Source organism: Pelobates fuscus, chromosome 3 (assembly GCF_036172605.1).
Source record: "Pelobates fuscus isolate aPelFus1 chromosome 3, aPelFus1.pri, whole genome shotgun sequence".
Taxonomy (NCBI): domain Eukaryota; kingdom Metazoa; phylum Chordata; class Amphibia; order Anura; family Pelobatidae; genus Pelobates; species Pelobates fuscus.
This window is the reverse complement of record NC_086319.1, coordinates 297305088-297329880: the sequence shown is the minus strand read 5'-3', so window position 1 is coordinate 297329880 and position 24793 is coordinate 297305088. Positions and strand designations below refer to the sequence as shown.

Sequence of the window (24793 nt, the reverse complement as noted above, 5' to 3'; positions counted from 1 at the left end):
AGACAATCAGTCTGTCTGAGTCAATCCATAAATCACTCGTACAGGACACTTTAAATAAAGGCTCAGTTCAGATCACTGAAATGAGGATCTAATAGTTGAAAATGATCTCAGCTGTTTGAAAATGACATTAGACCTCTGACACCGATATTACATTATTAAATCTGAACTCAAAGCTAAATATTTTAAGCACATGGTTAAAATAATATAAGTTAAGAAAACAAAATGTTGAAGTTTTTTTTCCAGTTAAATAAATCCTTCCTAATTGCATATGATTTAAATAATGAATATGAAGATCATAGCCTTGAAGGCTGGAGATTCTTCTATTTGACCTACTCACGACAACAAGTTCCTTGAATTATCTACTTAATAATCATCTCTGGTTGCTTCTTAGTGAATACTCATCAGAACATTCATTTAATTTGATTAACCTTTTGGGATCCCATGAAAGCTGATCTTTGAAACGTGTACTCTCAAATTGTAGAGATGATAATAAGAATACATTTCACAGTGTACTCTTTATTTTAATATCATAGGGTCACCAGTTGTGCCTGTCCACGCTGCTGAAGTACAGCCCCAAAACCTTGCAGCGTATAAAGAATCTAATTCAGGGTCGTGAAGCCTACATTGTAGGAGGGGTCATGCACATGGATGACCTTGAAGTGGCAGACTTGCTGGACGTTCCAATATTGGGCACTGAACCAGAGCTGGCACATCTGTACAGGACCAAGTCTGGAAGCAAACGCATCTTTGCCAGTGCGGGCATTCCCACTCCTCCTGGAGTATATGATATCTATAACGAACAGCAGGTGAGTCATGGAAGCTGCTACGTGCTTCCCAAGAGCTGACAATCTACTTTTGCAATTAGAAGCATGTATGAACTTGTATACATTACAAAGTCCTCTTACTACGACATGCTAGAATGTTCATAGTTTAATTGCTATATGGCCTAATCTAATTATTTCAGGACATATTTTTGTTTCATCTAAAGGTTTATTCACAAAATAGTGTATTGTGGTACATCGACAGGGAATTTAGGTCAAAATACACGATTACATGTTTTTATTCCAACACAGCTACTTTGGCCTACATTTTGCAGTTTCCTGGTTAATTCTCACTTTCCTGTTTAGCAAATTAACCTCATTTAGTTAGCTGAGCAATTAATTTGACATTTTGACTCAACATAGCTGAACTAAAAACATAGCATGGTTGGAGAACTTTGCCAATTCAGCAATTTGTGCCTAAAATGTAAAATGAGTCAATTCACAATAAAATTATTCATGAAACACCAAATTGCAAACGGAATTGCAAATTTAATGCAAAAATAGATGATTTTGTAATGATTCTTTGACTCTGCTATAGTCATAGGTTGGCTATTTTAACATTTTGGTTTTCATGTCACTTCTGTTTGGTGCTTCGTGAAGAAACCCCTCTCAACGTGCCTTTGTGTATATACCTGTATGCTTGCTGTATTTTTGTTTTTCTGTGTCTATGTTTGTATCTACGTGTCTTACTCTTACGAATATGCATAGATCCCTGTAAATTGTACTTTGATTGCTTTTGGGGTTATTCACCAAGATGCAATTTGTTTTCATGGTATAGGGCAACATATGTGATTTGGAAAATGTCTACATTCAAATTCAGTCTTTTTGGCTTAATTTTAAAAATTCACCAGATCACCATGTAGTGAATAGTATTATATATGTAAGTTACTAAAAATTAAATGGAAAAACTCTGATTAAAAAAGCAAAGCTGCAAGAATGCTTTAGCTTAACATTGTTTCGTCACAGAACTTGGTTTACAAATTAGCACTTTTTGCCTAAAATTTGCAATTTATTTTACAGTTCGCTAAAATTCGCTGTTTTGTGAATGAACTCTTTTGTGTGACCAATTTTCCCTGTATTTCTGTTGTGTTTGTATATTTCTGTTTACATTATGCTTTCTATCTTTCTATCAAATTTCAAATTGTGTTTGAATCAAATTGCAAAATTCAGGCTAAAAAGCCAAACTGTAACTATAGCTAACTTGGTATTTGTTTTCCAAATCAGCAATGTTTGCCTAAATTTGAAAATCCGATTTGAATTTGGTACATTTCAGAGTTTAGTGAATAAATCCCTGCATGTTTGTCAATCCCTGAGTATAATTGTGTTTTGTGTCCATTGATCTTTTTTATAACTTTACTGTGATACTTTTTTTGTGTGCTTTATTCACTTTATTCACTTAACTGCAAATCACTGTAAACTGAAATCTGTATGGCAAAATTAAAATAGCCAAGAGGTGACTATAGATGAGTTTGACAATTTGTTGAGATCGGCTATTTTGCTAAATGCCATTTGGATTTGCTTTTCATTCTCTACACATCTCTATTCCAGTGAATAAACTATTTTGTCTGTAATTTACTGTTTACACCACTGTGCTCATATATATGTTTTATTGTGTAAATAATTATATATCTGCTCTGTTCATGTACTATTTGTCAATGTGCATACTTAACACACATTTATATGGGTATGATTATAGTATATCATTTTGCAATTTTTATACCAGCTGGATTATTCACTAAAGGGAGAATACAAAGTGAATTTCAAATTTAAGACCAGAGTAATCAAATTAAAAGCATAACTGACTAAGAGAATTTTTCCAGATCGGATAATTTGACCTTAAAATTTTAATTCACCTTGAAACCACTTTGAATTCTCACTTCACTAAATAATCCTACCGGTATCTTCCTTTATTATTCTGTGTTTACGTAATGTCAGTATTTATGTACCCATAGATATACTATGCACATCTAAATAAAACTATACGCATGTCATTAGCCTCAGGGTTTCTTACTGAAGAGTAAACTTCAGAGGATAAAATACAGTTGAGAAAATTGAGGCTAAAATAGTCAACCTATGACTGTTGTTGAGTTGTCAAATTCTTCCAAATCTGTTATTTTAGATTCAAATTTGCTATTTAGATTTAATTTGATAAAATTCATAGTTTAGTGAATAACCCTAATTGTGTAATTACTAATAATTACGCATGAAGGTGATGTATGTGTGAATGTGTCTGTGTATACGTGCCTGTGTTATGTACCCGAGTGCGTATAGATATGTGACAGCCTTTTTTATGTCCACAGTTCCTGGATTCTCTGGGGCAGCTGATCGCTGATAACCTCCATGTGACCCGCTGGTTATTTAAAGTGGACAATGAGTTTGGAGGCAATGGGACAGCATTCTGTGACATTGCCATTCACCTGCCAAGCTACAGCTGGGCTCTGAATGAGCAGCACCGATACGGTCGTGACACATGGAAGCAGACGTGGGCACAAGTGAGTAGAATTTTAATTCCATTGTTACACACATTCAGCGTGATAGGGGTTAACCTTCCTTTATTGTCAGTGAGGAGCCCTGTAATAGCAACCTCAAAGCCTCAGGTTCCCTCACACCGGCAATGCTTTAATGTCCTGTTATTCCCCGACCTGTTCTGTTCTTTAATGAGGACAATGTAAGAGTGGCGTCGGCAGCGGCACAGCCGGTGAACGCTGGCAGGTTATTAAAACATTACAGCATCTTGATGAAAGACTTTCCTGCAGGCTAAGAACGGCAGAACAAGACTCCATTCCACAGCGATGATTAGAAATGAGTGTATGTCTCTGAGCGCTAAATTATGTTAATAGTTACAAATTGAGGTATTTGCATAACAGTTTATGATACATAATGACAAGTTCCCCTCTCTCTGTGTGTGTCACATCACCAAGACCTGTGCTTGTCTTGGAAGGAATAAACTGATTGATGTTTTGAAACGCAGTGTTATCACAGTCTTCTTACACAATACCGCCTGATCTCCCCTTACTGACCCTTCCACTTATTGTTATTACCGATTTATTCACATATGGTAGAAACTGGTGATTTATGTGAACTGAATCTCCCATGATGCTTAGCCAGCCCAGCCAAATATCACTGGAAGTTTTTTTTTTTTTATTTCATTTTTGTGTGTGTAAAATACCAATTCAGCATTCAGTAGTACAACGGTGAATAAATAATGGAAGATTGTGACCAAACATGTAGAAAAGGTGACAAGGGCCTTGCTCAGTTACACGCTCACAAACATGGGGTGCCAAGGACACCAATCACAGCTTTCCACTACTTGCCTCTTCATCTAGTTGGGATAATAACTGTTCCAAAGCCTGAAAAGCTTTGCAATTTAAATTAGTGTAGTTGTTCAAACAGGGTAAATCAAATCGGCTTTCCAAATTCTAGCTATCCTTTTAGGATTTTTTCTTTTTACATTTTGATATCTATAAGACACATTGTACTATAACATGTCTGTGGTTGACTGGATTGTAAGATTGTGACCCATCCAAATACTGCGGATCTGTGAGGGACTCCTGAGAAGTACAAAACCTCTCAAGTCCCCTCTTCAGTTGTCTTCAGGTCTGAAACTGTTAAGTAATCTCTTTCACTGTGGGATTTTGGCTGTTTTCCCCATATCTGGGGCAGTCATCAGACTCCTGCTGTTCACAGTGTTCTGCTGACAAATGACAAGTGTGAATTCCTTATGGCATCCCCTGTTTGCAGTAAAATCAGATCAGACACAAGGAAGACCATCACTATCCGCTTCAGCCAAGCAGGAATGATCGGCCAGATCAAGGCCTGCTGTTTAACTCGTACAACGGCACTGGGGCCCACACAATGGATTATCTTGATCGCTTCATGGCCTCAAAGAGGGGTAAAAACATGAAACAGGATGAACCAGGCATTTTCATCTGCACCAGCACTACTAGGCATTTACATCTGCACCAGCACTTTGCTTTGTGTGGTATCATTAAACAATGGTCTCCAATGTAGCATTATCTACGACTGTGCTTCTGTAATACTGGTCCAGTCTTTGTTTATGCTACGCTATAGTGATTGTAATGTTTGGGATACAAGCAATGTTTACATTGACAAAGCTAAGCTGGGAACCCAGCTGGGAAAGCAGAGGAAGTGTGTGGCTAATATAGCAGCTGGCCAGATTTATTCACCGAATACACTATTCTTTACCACTTACTGAGCATGGGATCATCACTGTCTAGGACTAATATAGGGTTTATTTACTAAACTGGAAATTGTGGAGAAATAACAAGACATGTTCACCAGAAACGAGCATTTTGGGACAAAATAAAATGGACTTTTTAGCAAAGGAAGAATGATTGGCACCAGCACCTCTGAAAAAGGCAGGGTAGCCTAATTTACATTTTAACTTTTGGTTAAAATATAAATAAAAAAGGAACAGTTGTGTAGTGTCTGGCTCATGCTTCTTATCTTAGGGAGAGGCATTAAAGGGAAACTCCAGGCACCCAGACCACATCTGCCCATATAAACTGCAATAATGACCTTGCATGGTTAAGTCCTCCTCTAGTGGCTGTCTATCAGACTTCTGTGTTCATAGAACAAGAAAAGTGTTTTAAATAACGCTGGACATCCTCAGCATCGATGTCCTCAGCATCGCCTGGCTCAAGACACACTCCTCTCAGCTATACGAAACCAAACACCATACACATTTGAGCGTGCTGACCTGTCCTTCTACCAAGACCTGTCGAGGTCCACCCTGCAATGGCGCAAAACGCTTCACCCAACCACGAGCCAACTGAGAACCGCAGGAGTTACATACCACTGGACCACTCCACGAGCCCTCACAGTGACCCACAACAGATCTAGCCACGTGATCACCGCGGCCAAAGATGCACCTACACTGCTGCGGGCACTGGGACTGTCTGCCCTTGGCGAGGTGTCAAGAGATCGGAGAGGAACATCCACTTGGGACCTGACCACAGTAGTCCCCTTCACCCCACGAAACTGCCCGACCACGAGCACCGGGACATGACTAAGCTCGGACCCCAACGAGCAGCAGGCAACAAGGGACTGTACTTATAACACACAGTTTTACCTAAGTTTAAACAGTTTTCTTTGGTTTCTGTTCTCCAGCTGGCTGGATAAGGCTACCGCAACCTACATACCCCCCATGTGCAGAGATAGGGATATACTGACCCTCCCTACGAGGCTTTGAACGGAGGGGCAACGCTCCGTGAGATAGGGATGCAGGGGTAGGGCTCTACACCCGCTGCAACTCCCTCCCCCCCCTCCCCCCCGCAGCCCCTTTGGTTAGGAGCACTAACAGCCGCAACCGGCCCAAGCTCCTCTCGAAGCAACAACACTATCATCTTTAGCCCAGGCCCGACAAGCGAGGCTGATTAAAAGACGGAGGCACACACTACCACGCACACCCATATACTTAAACCCACATCAAGCTACATGACCACACTTAGCAGCCACCAAACTGCCTACACCCAATCGGATTCAGCTCAGACAACCTCAGCTACAGTTCACTTCCACCCGGCTACATTGCAGGCTCGGCATCAAGAGAAGCACAGATCGAACATGCACAAGGGTACCCGAAGAGCACTCCCTAGACAGACACGTAACTCCGTCAATAATAATAACAATAGCCTCAGCAAAAACAGTATTTATGCCTGATTTTGCGCATGCTAGCACACTATATCATCACAACAAGCACCCCGCCAGACATGCAAACCAAACGTTTAATATTGTTGTTTTTATGCAAGGTCTGACTCAGGTCAGAACCTTTTACCTATTGCCTGTACCACAAAAAAAATGGTGCATCTTTATCCACATGCTTTGTATACGCAAACTGCTTTCTCGCATTGCCTATTAACGTCATGTTATATCCTGCAAACGATATTTCACATGCACTGAAAAAAAGAAAGAATTATGAAAAAAAAAGAAAGAAATAGCAGAAAGGCAGTTAGAGACACTAGTCAAGAGGGACAGGGAGAGATCAGGAGAGGACAGATAGATTTGCATGTCATCCGCATAGAAGTGATATTAGAAGCCAAACTAATGAGTTTACCAAGGGAGGCAGTATAGATAGAGAACAGTAGGGGACCGAAAACTGAACCTTCGGGAACACCAACAGAAAGGAGTTGGGGAGAAGAAGCAGAGCCAGTGAAAGAAACACTTAAAGAGCACTGAGAGAGGTAGGAGGAGCACCAGGAGAGAGCAATATCTTGTAGACCGATATTGCGGAGGATGAGAAGAAGCTGTTGATGATCAGTGTCAGTGTCAAAAGCCGCAGAAAGGTCAAGGAGAATTCGGATAGAGTAGTGACCACGAGATTTTGTAGCGAGTAGATCATTGGATACTTTGGTCAATACCTTTTCCACAGAGCGCTTAGCGTGGAAACCAGACTGAAACCGGTTTAGCAGAAAGTTGGACTTGAGGAAGTCTGTCAATCTCGCATACACAACTCTTTCAATCATCTTGGACGCAAAAGGCAGTAGCGAGTTATGATGGTAGTGGGACGGGGAGTTAGGGTCAAGGTTGGGCTTCTTTAGAATTGGGGTTACAGTTGCATGTTTGAAGGGCAATGGAAATATTCCAGAGGAGAGAGAGAGATTGAGAATTTTAGTGAGAGGTAGAGAAAGAGAAGAAGACAGAGTACAGATGAGATGCAAGGGAATTGGATCTAGGGAGCAGGTGGTGGGGCGGAAGGACTGGAGCAGAGCAGAAACCTCTTCTGCTGTAGCGGGTGCAAATGAACATAAAACAGCAGAGGGAGTGATGTAAGACGAGATATATCTTCCCTGATTGTAGAGATCTTGTCAGTGAAGGGAGTTGCAAAGTCTGAGGTGGTCAAGTTAGTAGGTGGAGGAGGAACAATAGGGCGAAGAAGGTTTTTGTTGGGGGCGCTTGCTGTGTTTAAATGTTGAAGGTGCCATTATGTCTAGTTGAGAGGAGAGGGTGGAATTGTAAAAGAAAGTTGCAGAGCTAGGACAGGTGAGGTTTGACATAGGTAAAAGGAGCGTTTGGAGATTAGTGGAGAAATTCTCTAGGTCAAGACATTGGAGGTTTCTGTGAGATTGATGTTCAGACAGTGGTGTCAATTGGGTCTTGATGTCAAAAGTCAGCAAATGGTGGTCATATAGAGGAAAAGGAATATTGGAGAGATTAGAGGCGGTACAGAGATTGGTGAAGGCGAGATCAATAGTGTTTCCTGCTGTATGGGTTGCTAAATTGGACCATTGCGTGAGGCCAAAGGAGGAGGTTACAGAGAGCAGACGAGAGGCATCAGTGCAGTTGGGGTTGTTGATTGGGATATTGCAATCCCCAAGTATAAGGGAAGGAGTGCTAGATGAGAGGAAGTGGGGAAACTAGGAAGAAAAGTGCTCAATGAATAGCCTAGGATGACTGGGGAGAAGGCGGGGCGGTAGATGATAGCAATTCTTAAAGGAGTGGGTTTAAATAGGCGGACAGTGTGAACTTCAAAAGAAGAAAATGATAGGGCAGGGGTAGTTATGATTGGTTGAAAGGTATATTGAGGGGAGAGAAGGATGCCTACACCACCTCCTTTACAGTTGAGTATGGGAGTGTGAGAGAATTGTAGCCCACCAAAATATAAAGAGGCAGGAGTAGCGCTATCAGAGGGGGGACAGTCAGGTCTCTGTAAGTGCAAGTAGTGTGAGTGAGTTTGAGATGAATTAGTCGTGTATGGCTGTTGATTTTTTAATTATTGCAGACGGAGCGGGCATTCCAGGGTGCACACTGAATGTTGGTAAGTGAGGGTAAAGGGCAGGGTATTGTGATGGGGTTTGTGGTTTGCTTAGTGTGCGTAGAGTAGGTGAAGGGCTCTGGATTGGGAGAGACATCACCAGCTGCTAGAAGCAGGAGGAGAGAAAGTGACAGGAGGTGTGAATGGGTTTTGTATGCATGAGGTCTAGGATGAGATCGATTGTGGGTGGGAGTGAGAGAGTAGAAAAATGAGTGCAAGGCATGAGATGTGAGAAGGGGGGAGTGTAGCAGAGAGGGGCATACGTAAAAGTGGTTGGGGGATGAGTGAAGTGGGTGTAAGGAGAGATTTTTATACTGAGGGAGAAGGAGGAAATAAAGAGGATAAAGAGGATGAGAAGCTAAATTGGGAAAAAGTAAATTGGAAATAATTGGAATATCTAGAGCAGGTGAAGGTAGGGAAAATATTAAGTTTTATGAGTTTAAAAGTACAGGAGTGTACGAATAAGAAGCAGCATGAAGACCTATTATTTTTACTTATCTATAATTTGGGTGTGACAGACAATCTATAAATGTAATAATGAGCATGGGGTGGGGTAGGTACCAGACTTTCTTACAGCAGTATTGGGGCTTGATAGTTTGGAAATCAGGCTGTTGAATAAAGATATGTGATGGTCAGATAGGCTTGCAATAAAGCTGAGGGAGGGGGATATGTATCTAGGCACAGAGATAAAGGGATGGTTATTGAAATAAAAACAAACATATCAATAAAAGAAGGGAGGGGTCAGAGGTCAGTCAGAAATTAGAGGGGAAATAGAGGCCTTTTTTTTTGTGTTTTGTTGCCTCACAACCTGGAATTAACTTGGATTGTTTGAGAATTTGCATCATTTAATTTACAGAATATGCCCACAACTTTGAAGATGTTTTTTTTTTTTTTTTATTGTGAAGCAAACAACAAATAGGACAAAATAACAGAAAAAGACAATGTGCATAACTATTCACCCCCCTAAAGTCAACACTTTGTGGAGCCACCTTTTGCGGCAATCACAGCTCCAAGTCGCTTTGGATAAGTCTCTATGAGCTTGCCACATCTTACCACTGGGATTTTTGCTCATTCCTCCTTTCAAAACTGCTCCAGCTCCTTCAAGTTGGATGGTTTGCGCTTGTGAACAACAATCTTTAAGTCTGACCGCATATTTTCTATTGGATTGAGGTCTGGGCTTTGACTAGGCCAGGGGTAGGCAACCTTCGGCTCTCCAGATGTTGTGGACTACATCCCCCATAATGCTCTTACACACATAATGCTGGCAAAGCATCATGGGAGGTGTAGTCCAAAACATCTGGAGAGCCGAAGGTTCCCCACCCCTGGACTAGGCCATTCCAACACATTTACATGTTTCCCCTTAAACCACTCAAGTGTTGCTTTAGCAGTGTGTTTGGGGTCATTGTCCTGCTGGAAAGTGAACCTCCGTCCTAGCCTCAAATCACGCACAGAGTGGTACAGAATATCCCTGTATTTAGCACCATCCATCTTTCCCTCAACTCTGACCAGTTTCCCAGTCCCGGCTTCTGAAAACATCCCCACAGCATGATGCTGCCACCACCATGTTTCACTGTGGGGATGGTGTTCTTTGGGTGATGTGATGTTTTGGGTTTGCGCCAGACGTAGCGTTTTCTTTGATGGCCGAAAAGTTCAATTTTAGTCTCATTAGACCAAAGCACCTTCCTCCATACATTTTGGGAGTCTCCCACATGCCTTTTCGAAAACTCAAAACGTGCCATTTTGTTTTTTGCTGAAAGTAATGGCTTTCTTCTGGCCACTCTGCCATAAAGCCCAACTCTATGGAGCGTACGGCTGATTGTTGTCCTATGTACAGATACTCCAGTCTCTGCTGTGGAACTCTGCAGCTCCTCCAAGTTTACCTTATGTCTCTGTGCTGCCTCTCTGATTAATGCCCTCCTTGCCCGGTCCGTGAGTTTTGGTGGGCGGCCGTCTCTTGGCAGGTTTGCTGTTGTGCCATGTTCTTTCTATTTGGTTATGATAGATTTGATAGTGCTCCTGGGGATCATCAAAGATTTGGATATTTTTTATAACCTAACCCTGACTTGTACTTCTCAACAACATTGTCCCTTACTTGTTTGGAGAGTTCATTGGTCTTTATGGCAGTGTGTGGTTAGTGGTGCCTCTTGCTTAGGTGTTGCAGCCTCTGGGGCCTTTCAAAAAAGGTGTGTATATGTAATGAAAGATCGTGTGACACTTAGATTGCACACAGGTGGACATCATTTCACAAATTATGTGACGTCTGAAGGTAATTGGTTGCACCAGAGCTTTTTTATGGGCTTCGTAACAAAGGGGGTGAATACATACGCACATGACAATTTTCTGTTTTCTATTTCTAAAAAATAGTTTTATGTATATATTTTTCTCATTTCACTTCACCAACTTAGACTATTGTGTTCTGATCCTATCACATAAAAATTATGCTGTGCAGGACAGAGTCTTAGTGTGGGCTTCCAGATGGCTACCTTTCCTTATTGCAGACGATCAGCTGATGAAGCGCTGACTTTCTTACAGCAGTCATAGGTCTCTCCCATATCTCACGACGAAACGTTGTTTTATAAAATGGTCTGTTTTCGGTTCAGCAAATAAAGCTTGTGCCTGCTAACAGGCATGTGTGAAAACATCAGGATTGTCCGTGATGTAGCTGTAGTTAATTTAAAAAAACATTTATGTGAAGAATACTAATACATATTTTAAAAAGCATGTTTTGAAGATGCCCTTAGTGTTTATATGCTGACCTCTGTGTTTTATGGATGAACTGTGTTACATACGTGTGGTGTGATAGTATGTCATAAAATCTGTTACTACATATGGTGCAAAAAAACAATAAAAAAAAAAACCATGAAAATTATCAGAGATTGAATGAACTGATTTAAATGTAACTGTTACTGAGCTACTGCATTGCTATAAAGAGCTATAATAATATGTAAAGCAATATCATAATTTGCATAATGAAATAATAACAGATAATCGTGGTAACACACAGCGTGATATTATAACATGCAAATCCAAAGTGATATCGTAATATGAACTAATATGAAATTCGCAGAACAATATAACAAGGTTATGACCTGCATAGTGATATAATATTATCTCTCAGTTTACTTGTTTGCTTTGATACACCACTAGGGACTTTTTCTTTCTGTGTGATGGGGTAAAAAGTTCAAGAAAAGCAAGGTGAGAAAAGGCTGGGATTTGAGAGTAATGCCTAGGGTAATGGGTAACGGAAAATGGTGAGCGGCGTGGAAGTGGCATTAACAAACCTGTAGTTCGATAGAGTAAGTAGACATGACTGAAGGGGAGAGGGATTATTAAAAAGGTATGGAAGGCTTGGAAGCAGAGAAAGAAGCTAGAAAGAATAAAGAGGTATATAGATTCGAAGCAAAAAAGGTGAGATAGAAAAATTGACTGGTAGAGGTAGGAAATGGAGCGTACATGGAATAAAATCCAGAACTATGTAACAGCATGCAAAGAGTATTAATACAAAATGGGTTCAATACAACCCTATGACTTTGTTGTCAAATAATCCCGACTTTCCAGAAGAAGGTAACTTTTGGGACCCAAATTTTGTTAATCAAGGGGAAGATATTTGGATATTTCAAGTTTGCCTTATGGAGAGAATGGCTCCACTTAGCGATCGGACCCCTGACAGGCCTCACACTTTATTAGATGCTGTTGGATACACACATCTAACTCATTTAATACATTCCTAACAAGTTTCTAGCCTTTTCATAAGACATATGACTCAGTTTCAAAAACTGTTTGACATTGGAATAAGCCTCTTCACCTGGCATGTTGATACCAGATAATGAACTCCTGCCTTTCCAATCTGAATGGGAAAATTAATTGGGGAAATGCCTTTCCTAGATCCAGTGGTCCAAGGTCTTCATCCTTGAGCATCCTTTCATTCACATTTTTAGGAACTAAATTTTAAAATGCTGTCAGGGAAGATGTCTGATGAACTCTCCATATCTGGAGCAGCTGCCCCATTATTGCAGAGTAATTTTAAGCTGTCGAGCAGATTTTTCACCAGAAGCCATGCTCTTCCATTGTGTCCTTCTATCACTTTCTACATATAAGAAATGGTTAATTACGTAAACACTTTCTTAATGCTACCAAGGCTCTGATCCCTGTCTTCTGAAGGGCCACTTCGGTTCAGTAGTGGATGGATAGGTGGAAAGAAATCTGAGTGCTGGTGGCAATAACTGCTTCTGTTAATTATATAACATTTATAGAGATACCTGGTACCCATGGTCTACATACACCCTTTAAATTGCTTTCAACATTGTAGCTTCAAGCTTAGAACAGTGCAAGATGCTGGCCTATAGAGATCTTGATGGCACAGGCTGATGGACTATTTGTGGTCCCTGTTTGCAGGAGCTGGCAAGATTATGGCCATGTTTTCTATGGGGTTCTTTTCTTTTTTTCTTGTTTTTATTGGTGAAAGGTGCAAGCAAGGCATTATAGTATAGGCCCTTTGGATCTTAAATAATGTTTCACACTTTGTATTAGGTTATCTCACATGGCCTTCCTAAGGGTTTCAGAGACATCCAATTTCTGCATTCATGCTCTGCAGGAGAAATTCAACATCTCTTCTAATGAAGTTATTATTTCTCTTTACAACCTAAAAACTTAGTAAAGCATGTCTTCACTGTAATCCTTTGAAAATTTTAATTGCCAAGTCTGAGAAAAGAGCTAAATCATCTTGAGTGTAACTCGTTTTGATTGTCTTTATCTGCCAGTAAGCCTTCATCTCTCTCAACCCAATAACCTCCTGTAACCTAAATAAGGAAATGCCTACAAGGTTACATACAAGTGGTTCCTGCATCCTTGGGGTATCGCTCATACGTTTTCTTTCTCTCTGGGGCATTGCCCTATTAAGCAAGAATAGAGATAGAGATCTTAAATCCGTCATAACTGCAAAAGGTACTGATTTACGGGGCGGAGTCTGACAGCCTAAGCGGACGGTCGCATGTGTGTGGAGCTCCGACCAACGAGGGTAATTTTCACCTATTTTCTGGCGCCCAGACCAGCTTTCTCATACCCTGAACATCCCCTAGCATACCTATTTCCAAATGGGGAAGAAAACCAAGAAATTACGGCAAGATGCTCCCCGGTCGAGCATGAACATAGGGGATTTATGGCGGCAGGCCCAAGGCGCACATGGGCCCAAAATGGCGACCATCACGGGGGATTGCTCGGATCTCTCCGACGACTTCTCATGTGGAACAGAGGAGGGCTACACACCGATACCGGCGCTTCCACCACCGCCGAACCCATCTGCGAAGCCAGACGCAGCCCCGGTGACAGCCACACTCCTAAAAGAGCTACTTGGGGAATTACAAACAACCCTGCAGGCAGACATGGCAACGTTACGCCAGGATCTGAAAGGTCTGACAGGCCGCATAGGAACTCTGGAAAACACCTCCCTCTCCTGCAAGCAGCAGCTCACGACCCTCCAACAAGAGGTTAGAGACCTGCAAACACAGAATTACTCCTATGAATGCCGCTTTGCCGCACTGGAAGATTCCCGTCGCAAAAACAACCTGAAAGTTAGGGGAATCCCTGAACACATGCCTGAAGCTGAGCTCCCACACGCAGTAAGGAGACTGCTAGCGGTCCTACTGACACCCAAAATCTCCAAAACGATGGTGATAGAAAGCATATTTCAGGTGCCTAAACCTGCTAAGGCACCACCCACAGCATCAAGGGACGTAATCATTCAATTTCAACATGGAAGGGACAAAGCCGCGCTCCTGACTGCACTAAGGGGCATTACACCATACAACTTGTCATTGTCATTTTATGCAGACCTCAGTGACAGCACATTGGCATGGCACCGAGACCTAAAACCGCTCACTAGCCTGTTACAACAACACAAAATCGACTATAGGTGGCGCCCATCCAGGTCCCTATCCATCCTCCATGGAACCTCTACTTACACCATACGCAACCTCCAAGAAGCCGCAACGATTCTGCAGCGCATGGGATTACCCCAACACTCTCTTAACATGGACACTCCACCTCCGGCTACCCAGCCAGCCCACAGATGGGACCCAGGAACCACGGCGGACTTCGTACCCAGACAGACCGATGTGGGCGCCAAAGCCAGACCCACAACCTGAAACTACAAGGGACTGCCTCTTCCGATGCGGGACTCATACAATAGAATAGTCCTACCCGCACAGGGCACAAAACCCCATACCCTCCACACACAGCTTGCAGCTTACCTGGACCTTTCTCAGACCACGTAGCAATTCTTCCCCACTGAATACCCCCCCCCCCCCCGTGACCATAGATCAGGCACATGCTCCGGATAATAATGACCAGACAACACACACGGGGTACCTACGACGTTTACGACTTCACCGCTTTGACACGGGCTTACACTTTCATACCCTCAGGCACCACCAACAAGGGGCGACCCAGGGGTTACACTCACGAGGTTACGACCATAGGTACTCACTAAAAGCTCGATTAGGCAGCTCATTAGGGCAGCAAGCCTGTATTTACATTTACCTAACACTTGACCATCTCAGCTGCCCTTCCAACCACCCCTCCCTTTTATTTTCTACTCTACTTACCTACTCACTGCCTACCGAGCGCTCCAAGCACTGTCTACTGAACAATACTCTGACTAAGTTACCCTATCGTTTATTAAGATAAAGTTTCAGCCGTTAAGTTCTTTCATCCACATGTCTATTGCAAATGCCTCTATGTACAACCTTTTATGCTGAACACACGATGTTATCCTGTAAGGTTACTAATTTAACAAAAATGTGCAGACTGTAACACATGCTATCCAAATGTTAAAATATGTTTAGTAATAAGCTTGTCAAAGCCGTTGGGGCATGTCAAGCTCACTTGTTATATTTTCCATGCACACCAAAATAAAGAATAAAAAAAAAAAAAAAAAAAAAAAAGGTACTGATTTACAATTTTAAAAAGACATTTTCGGATCGGTACCCCGAGAGACAATGAACGTACAATGGCTCCAACCTGACAAAATATGCCAACACAAGAAAACATGCCATACCGTAGAACCAGGACTTTGAGCCACAGCCACACCAACTGATGGCCCCCGCTCTGATTTGTTTTGTTTTGTTTGTATTATTCTTAAGTTTATTGTAATATGCATTAACCTGTCTTAACCTATCCCACACTGGCACTACCGCGCCATGATAGGCTTTGTTCCTTGACGGTACATAGACTCCCACACGCAATTAACACATGCACGCCAGACAAGAGACGCACCTCAGGCACACCTTCCCCACCATTACAGGACCCAGGCTCCTGACCCACGAGCTCCCCTCGACAATTAAACAATAACTGAGACGCGTGGCTACGCCCCCCCCCTCCCCTCTTACTGCAATCCCACAAATGTAGGTGGCCCACACATAAGACACCGCAAAAGGCCCACAAGACCCCTACAGGACCATACAAAGCGGCACTGTGTCAGCCCTTACACACGGCCAAGTAGACACAATCAGACATACCACAATCGCACACGCATACCCCACACACAGGGGAACCGAAGCAACCCCCGAGACACACCTCACTTTCCCCACATGGGAACCTGAAGAGATAGGGGACCTACAAATAGGCACCACCCCCTCCCCCCCGCACTAGACACCCCAACCGAGCATGTCGTCTGACGGAAAACAAAAGGCAGACCCACAACACATACCTGAAAGACAGTAACACATACTATCAATACCAAAGAAAAACAAACAAACAGCTCGGCGCACAACCTACAGACGGCACACAAAAACCCTCCCAAGACTATGGACTAAACAATCAGTTCCACAAAACATAAACAAAAAATACGTGCTTTAAACAAACCACTGCATTATGTACCTGTAAATGTCCATGATTTTAATGCTCAACCAGAATGTAGATGTACCACTTTGCGTTACTCACTGCACGCGAAAAATAAAGAATTTTTAAAAAAAAGACATTTTCAAACTCACTATTAGGATGAAATTAAAGTGAACCTGTAATGGAAAATGTAACTTAAATTGCTCCCATATACATTAACTACATCATATATCAAAGATTCATGATTATTATTTTATCATTTATATAGCGCCATCACATTCCGTAGCACTGTACAATGTATTCAGTCTAGAGTTTCAAGATATACTCACCTCAGGTTCGTTCCAGCACTGCCATCTTCAGAGCTTCGTGGGTGTCCATCCTTGAATCCTCTCGCAGTCTTCAGCGCAGTTGCCAGCATGTCGGCGTCTGAACTGAGTGACATACTCCCTAGCCAATGCTAGGAGCACTAGTTAGGGAGTTTCCATAGCAACTGCAGTGCATGCGCTGTGGTTACTATGTTACTATGATAAGGAGAGGAGAAGGCCTGCCTGTGTGAGTGGTATTTTATTCTTTCCCTTGCCAGTCAGTCAAATTATCAGCATAGAGTCTGTGCCGAAGATTTGACTGACATGTGGGCGAAATACCTGTTTTGAAGTAGTTTTTTCTCCCAATCTGTACATTTGCTAGCAAAACTGCTAGCACAATGTATAGATGAAATTTCATGTTATTTCTAAGAAGCACAAGGGGTGACAGATCCCTTTTAAGATTTTTTAAAGGGGTCGCAATATGGGTTGAAAGCCTATTCCTTGCATTCTGTAAAGATAAAACCATGTGAGCATTTTTAGTACTCTTATATTTAGCAAAATACTTTTTTTAATGTAAATTTTCATAAACCAATTAAAAGTGCTCTTAGACAGGTAGAAGGCTCCTACAAACGTATTCATTTAATGATCAATTGTATTACTGTTATGTTGAACTGGCAACCAAGTTGTAAAATGTTTATTTAAAATAGCAACATTTGAGATTAAATCAGGTTGGCAATTTTGGCCCAAATGTTGCAACATGGTTGTGGGTTCACCACAACTCACTGTTTACTGAGTGAAATGACATGGTTGGAGATGAAAATGATATGGTATTATTAACATACATAGAGAGAGATTGGTATGGTAGGTATACAAAGAGAGAGAATGACATGATTAGACAGGCAGATAGGAGCCTTGTCAGGTCTCATTAACTTTCAAGAAGGAACCAGGAAACCTCAGTTCTACAGCAATGGAACAGAGAGAGAGCATGTTAAAAAAAAAACAAGAAAAAAATGAAAGTGATCTATAAAAAAAAATTGACATCTCAAACTGTATGAATATAAATTGGTCTCCATAAGAGACCACTTTATATAGAGCCTTTGATTCTTATTGGCCCTTGTCCTCATGTGGATTTACTAAGTTGTGATAAATAAATTGACAAGTGTGAATGGGTTCAAAGAATTATATAATTACCCAGGAATATAATAACACACACCAATTTAATAATGAACAGCAATACAGTATCATGTAGAGTGAAGTGTTACTGGGCCCTCCGGTAATCAGACGACCATTCTGCGCGCTATCGATTTAATTTCCTTGTATTCCTTCGTGTTAATTTTTCATATGCTTACAAAACAACCCTTTGATTTTCTGTCACTCGTTAATTACACTGTTTCCCCATTAAATAGGAAGCTTTGTGTAAACTAATTACTAGGTAATCATCGCCTACCACGGACGCGCTGCTTGTACCTTTTTATTCCATCTTACAAGCGCTTCACCGTCTGCGCCCGGGCCCCCTCTCCGCTCGCACTCATTAGCTCCTACTAATTCACAGCGTTACTGCAGAAGAGAGGGGGACTTGTAATTGTGGCCATATCAGTGCTGTTAATTACCGAAGTAGAACATTGAAATCATGCCAAGGACCATTGTTAGAATCAAATAAAAAAAAATTGGAAAAAAATAATCTCATGCACCGAAAAAAAAAATGTGGTTTAAATGTTACGTTCACCATCTGGGGACTAGAATATAGAAAAACAGCAGTGACAAAATATCAGAGCTGCAGCTCCAGGCCTCACAGGCCAGATGGAGGAGAGCGATTCGATAACATCAACGGGATGGTAAGGGCCAGGTTCCAGCAGTATGCTGTGACAAGTGACGAAGAGTCGGAGGAACGTTGGAATTGTGCTCATAATATTAACACCTTTCATACCAGAAATGTGTGCAGACTGTTTAGTGTATCATTAGAATGATAAATGCTCATATTTTATAAAGTATAAAAATAAAAACCATCTTAATACTATAAATATGTATATGATCTGCAATGTTAAGTCCTAGACAGGTAAGTTAATAATACACTTGAATTGCCACCTATCTAGATCTACTTGTTTTGTTTTTTCTTTCTCTCTTTCCACCATACCCCTTTTCTTCTTCTCTTTTCAATTTCTTTAATTTCAATTTCCCTACCAGTTACTTAACCCTTTACTCTCTCACTCATCCAATGTTATGACTCCACTCATTCCCCCTATCCTGCTTCTTTACAATTTTATACAGGACTGTAACTTCCATTAGTCTCGGGCAGCACCAGAATATGAACATTACACTGCTGCCCTAATTTAAAGGGCCACTATAGGCACCTAGACCACTTCAGCTCACTAAAGTGGTCTGGGTGCACTGTCATTATAAACATACAATGTAATTATTGCAATTATTGATAATCTGTAATAATTACTATCCAGGGTTAACTCCACCTCTAGTGGCTGTCTACAAGACTTTTGGTTCAATCATTTTCTGTGGGGTTGTTCTAATGCGCTCGCTGCACTCACGACGCATGTGCATTAGGCTCCCCCTGTCGGTGCAGGAGCACAGGTGGAGCCTGACAGCGCTGAGGGTAGAGAAACACCAGTGTTTATATTACTGCCTAGGAACACCCCTAGTGGCAGTCACTCAGACGGCTAGTAGAGGTGCTTCCTGGGTCAGTGCTGGGCAGTGTAAAGCACTAACCTTCAACGTCTCCACGCTCTGCATGGAGACGCTAAATGTTCCCCATAGAAATGCATTGCATTGATTCCTTTAACCTCCTAAGTGGCAAAGAAATGAGCAGTGAGACTACAGGAGCATATAGGAGTTAATCACTTTGTTTCTACAGACCTAGTCACACCTCCCTTCCTAAACACTTCCTGTAAAGAGATATCTAATGTTTAAACTTCCTTTTAATGCACAATTTGTTTAATTTGGAATTTCTCATCTTCTGCTCTGTTACGTTCGATTTACACAGCAGGAGATTTAAACTTCTAAAGTAAATAAACATGCAGGCTCTGTGAGTCACAACCAGGGAAGGTTTGGCTAGGGATGCATAAACATAAATAAAAGTAATTTAACTCCTAAATGGAAGCGAATTGAACAGTGAGGCTGATCTATACACCCAAGCTACTTCATTAAAGGAACCCTTTAGTGCCAGGAAAACAAAGCAATTTTCGTGGCACTATAGGTTTAGGTCTCGGGCAGGAAAGACCTAATGAGCATGCGCGGCAATGGCCGTGCGCGCATTAGACTTCCCCACTGTAAAGCATTATTCAATGCTTTCCTATGGGTAAAATCTGACGCTGGAGGTCCTTATGTAGAGTGTGAGGACATCCAGCGTCAGATAACGACCAAAAGTCAGTTTGGATTCTGGAAGCGATAGACAGCCACTGAGGGGCAGACTTTCGAACTGCAATGTAAATATTGCAGGACTAAATACAATAGGGACACAGCACTCAGACTACTTCAATTAGCGGAAGTGGTCTAGGTGCCTACAGTGTCCCATTAAGCTAATATTGTTTTGATGCTTGTAGTGTCCCTTTAACATCTGATTAAATTTAATGTTGTGCTGATGCCTTTGTATCCCTTTAAGCCAACCACTACATCACAGTACCCCAATGTCAGTGGATCCTACACTAATTTTAACATGGGAGACAAACAATAGTGACAGTGCTAAATTAATATAAGTTAAAGGTGCACTATAGTCACCAGAACAACTACAGCTTAATCTAGTTGTTCTGGTGTCTACATTCTCTGCCTGCAGACTTTTTAATGTAAACACTGCATTTTCAGGTAAAAAATTTCAGTGTTATTGGGGTACTGTGATGTATTGGTGAGCTTACCACAATATGACCATATTGTAGAATTGAATCCCCATATTTGTTTGCCGAGATAAGATTATTTTAAATAGCCTGCTAAAATTTAAAAACTGTATTTTTGTGCGCACAGTGTTCCTTAATCTGTATTTTGTATACATTTCGGTCTTTACGGTAGCACCAGTGCTGAAAAATGCATGTCCCGGGAGTGCCCCCTAGTCCCCCCTTTTTCCTAAGAATGAGAATTAGACATGTAAATTTGTTTGATTACGAATCAACTTTATTTCCGAATTATGGTGATATAGTAAATATTGGAAGCTTTCTAATTCCGAACTCTGCAGAATCTGAAATTAAACTAAAGAATATGGGCCCAATGAAAATGAAAATTTTCGGATCCATTTGTTTTCATAAAGGTAGCAAATGAGGCATTTATCTTCGCAACTGGGAGTTGTAGAGGCTAATAGTAAGGTACTAATGGTCGTAGATACACGAAACAGTTGACATGATAAATGCTAATAGTGGTAAAGAAAGTGTAGTAGGTATTTGGAACAGCCTTTCAGTGGAAGTGGTAGAGACTAACAGTGAATGTATGTGCTGCATGTATATAAAATGTATATGAACAACTCAGGAAAGCAAATAAGGGAGCTGTATGATTAACAGCTGAAATATTAAAATTAAGAAAAGCCTTTTTTATCTTTCAGACAAATGTTTAGTAGATAGCTTTCTAAAGGTACCCTTATGTCAGATTACCATTTTAAAGATAATAACTGAAAGGTGAAAATTAAGAAAAAAGAGCATTTTCTGAATTATGCTGTTTCAGTTGCTTAGTACTAGATATGGAGTTCCTAGTTTGGTACTTTTAAGTACCCTTAATTATGGTAATGCCATACAAGGATACAAAGTCAGGGAGCTATCTACTAAACATCTGAAAGGTTAAAATTAAAGAAAAGGCATAGATAAGTTCCCCTATTCCTTAGTGACATCACAATGCAGATTCATATTCAAATTAACTACAGTGAGTACATCTGAGTGGTGGCTGGTGATGATGTCACAAAACTGCACAACCAATGTTGAAGTACATACAAATATTATTAGTGTAATAAACGTTGATTCTTAAAGGGACACTGTAGTCACCAAAATAACTTTAGCTTAATGAAGCAGTTTTGGTATATAGAGCATGCCCCTGCAATCTCACTGCTCAATTCACTGCCATTTAGGAGTTAAATCACTTTGTTTATATAGCCCTAGTCACACCTCCCTGCATGTGACTTGCACAACCATCTGTACACTTCCAGTAAAAAGTAATCTGATGTTCACACATCCTTTATTGTTATTTCTGTTTAATTTAGAATTTCTTATCGCCGGCACTGTTAATAGCTTGCTAGACCTTGCAGTAGCCTCCGTGTGTGTGATTAAAGTTCAATTTACAAAGCTTGAAATAAAAACTTTTAAAGTAAGTTACAATCGATTGAAAGTGAAACCATTATGATTTCATGCAGACTGTGTCAGTCACAGCCAAGGGAGGAGTAGGTAAGGCTGCATAAACAGAAACAAAAGTGATTTAACTCCTAAATGGCAGAGAATTGAGCAGTGAAACTACAGGGGCATGATCTATACACAAAAACTGCTTCATTAAACTAAAGTTGTTTTGGTGACTATAGTGCCCATTTAACATCTACCAGGATATCTGTTGCATTAATAATAACGGTAAGTCATGTTAGGAAAGCTATCTTCTAACCACATTAGAGAGCTATCTTCTAACCAGATGAAAAATCAAAATGAAGAAAAAAAATACTGTAACTGAATCCTCTGTTGCCTTGGTACTGGTCTGCAGGTCAGCCTTCTTCCCCCTGGGCTGGAATGGGATTCTGTTTTGGACTGCTTTCTCCCTTGGTTTGGGTTTGCCATTTGTTAGGCTGGAAATAAACACAGGGTCTGAAACCCTTACGCTGCCATGGACTTATGCACTACCACATTCTGCTTTCCTCTCTTTGTACATTCACTGCAGGGAACACACAATGCACGCCACTCATTATGGAGTTCAAGAAGTATTCGATTTTTAAATGCGTGTACATTCTATATATAAAACACAGTTTTCTTAGGGGTGTATACAACAAAAGGCAGAATCAACAATCATAGAAGTTTCAGTGCAAAAAGTATAATTATTCATAGAACATTACGTATCGCTATCAGTCTACTGCGCATGTATACAATGAAAACACACAACAATGACTTACTTTCTACTTGAGAACCTCTTAGCTGAGCTATGCAAGGGTAACACAACAAAAGCAACATTTTCATGAGAACAAGAAGAAACAGCTGCAGAAATTGCAGACACAAAGAATTTAGCTTTTAACCCCTGCAGACGTGGAAGGAGTTTTTTTATATATATATATATATATATATATATATATATATATATATATATATATAATGTCTAGGGGAATATTCACTAAACATTGCATAGGTAAAACAATTCATTTCCCATCACCATTATTGCAAGGTTTGGAAACCCTTGTTTTACAAGAAGATTTTTACTTTCAGACATGTGATGAGTCACCATTGCCCTCTGTTGGCGAAACTGAAAATTGATTTGCATAATTAAATATGCAAATTAGGATATTGTAAAAACTGACAAGATGCATCTAAATATCTCTGTTTTCCAATAGTTTGGAAAGTTGTAATTATGTTATATATTTGAGGCATTATTATGTTGCTTGTCCTTCAAATTATATTTGTTGTTTATATTTGTTTGATTTTCACCACATGCTTAAAGATTGGTCGGCAAAGGCTAGTCTTAGTTCAAAATAAAGTATTGTATGTTAGTTCCTATTGGAACTGTATATCATGTCTAATTTGTTTAGAGATTCCTGTAACAGAGTCTTTTGTCTGGCTGCATGGTCCCTGTAGCATGGGACAATGTCAAAAGAGCTAAGCTTGAGAGCCACAAGTGCCTTTATAAAGGAAGTAGCTAATCACATTACATGTAGAGGTGAGGATACCTGCCTGTTAGGAGAACTGTAGAGGAATAGGCAGAGGGGACGAAACTTGCACTGAAAGAGAGAGATGCTGCCTGAATGGGTTGCAGAGCTATGGAGAAACTCCAGTCAAGCTTTGGCAGCTGTTTCTGAAGAGTTCCAGAGTCCCCTGTTGCAGTGAGGACTTGGCAGAGTACGGAAGTTCCGTCACAAAGACCTTATTAGCTCCCTTATTTGGCAACCATATGTGGAATTACTGTTAAGGATAACAAGTCAGGGAGCTACCTGCTAAAAAAAAGCACCCTAATTTGGTATCCTTTGGAATGATGACATCCAAACTTCTTTTCGTTCTGATCATTTCCGAAATTGGCACGAACTGAAATTCAAAATTAATAAAATGAAAGCAAAAAAAATATTTTGCACACAATAAGAATGAAATTGGACAGTGTTAGAATGAGATTTGAGTGTGCTATAACATCGTACTTTACAGAGGGGATAGTAAAGATCTGTATTAGCCTTCCAATGTATGGCCAGAATAAAGTGAACCAATTCAAACTCTGAGAGGGTGTTCCACCTTAGCTACACAATATGGAACTGACACAGGGGGATTTGCAGAAAATGTGTCATATCCACTAGTATTGAGGGTTTTTTCTTAAATTTTTCCCTAATTTTAACTATTTATTCCCATATTTGCTCCTACACAATCCTTAGTAGACATTTTCCACCAATATATTTTCTCATTTCATTCTTCTACTTTTTTATTGTTTCCCATATTTGTTGCTTCCAATGGGCATGCACCAAAACCACTGAACATGAAAATGAATGTTAAATGTTTTATACACAACTCCCTTTGTGTTTTCATGCAATCAAATTTAGCTTATACCATCATCTCGGCATATTCCTCTCTCCCTGCTTTAAAGAACGTTTGTTGTCTGGTCGTCACAACTTATACATATACCTAAGTCACACATTTGGCATTCAAAGGGTTAACAACATTTCTATCTTATTTTATTTTATTGCCCTATTAAAGCATCCATTATTTCATTGTTCTTTCTCTCTAACAGGAGAAAGCTCTACGGAGGATCACACAAGAGCTCCCCGAAGTGCTGCAGCTCCATACAAAGTTTGTAAATAAAAGACGCTTCCCAACATGGCGGAGGTTTCTACAGGCCTTAATAAGCTGTGGTAAGGAGAAAACACCGCCATGCACCTCTCTGTATAATGGAATGCCACAAGCAGCAAAACAATA

At 40.7% G+C, this 24793-nt stretch overlaps 1 protein-coding gene and 1 long non-coding RNA gene across 2 annotated transcripts in view; one reads left to right on the top strand and one right to left on the bottom strand.

The window, feature by feature from the left end:
• IQCH (IQ motif containing H) overlaps positions 1-24793 on the top strand; it is a 107790-nt gene that overhangs the window by 47902 nt on the left and 35095 nt on the right. The window contains exons 13-15 of the mRNA XM_063448753.1: positions 534-806; positions 3122-3313; positions 24609-24729. Coding sequence (XP_063304823.1) covers positions 534-806; positions 3122-3313; positions 24609-24729 — 586 coding nt within the window. The remainder of the gene's footprint in view (positions 1-533; positions 807-3121; positions 3314-24608; positions 24730-24793) is intronic.
• Positions 1-24793, bottom strand: part of LOC134603105 (uncharacterized) — a 741779-nt gene that overhangs the window by 695136 nt on the left and 21850 nt on the right. The gene's annotated exons all lie outside the window — the stretch shown is intronic.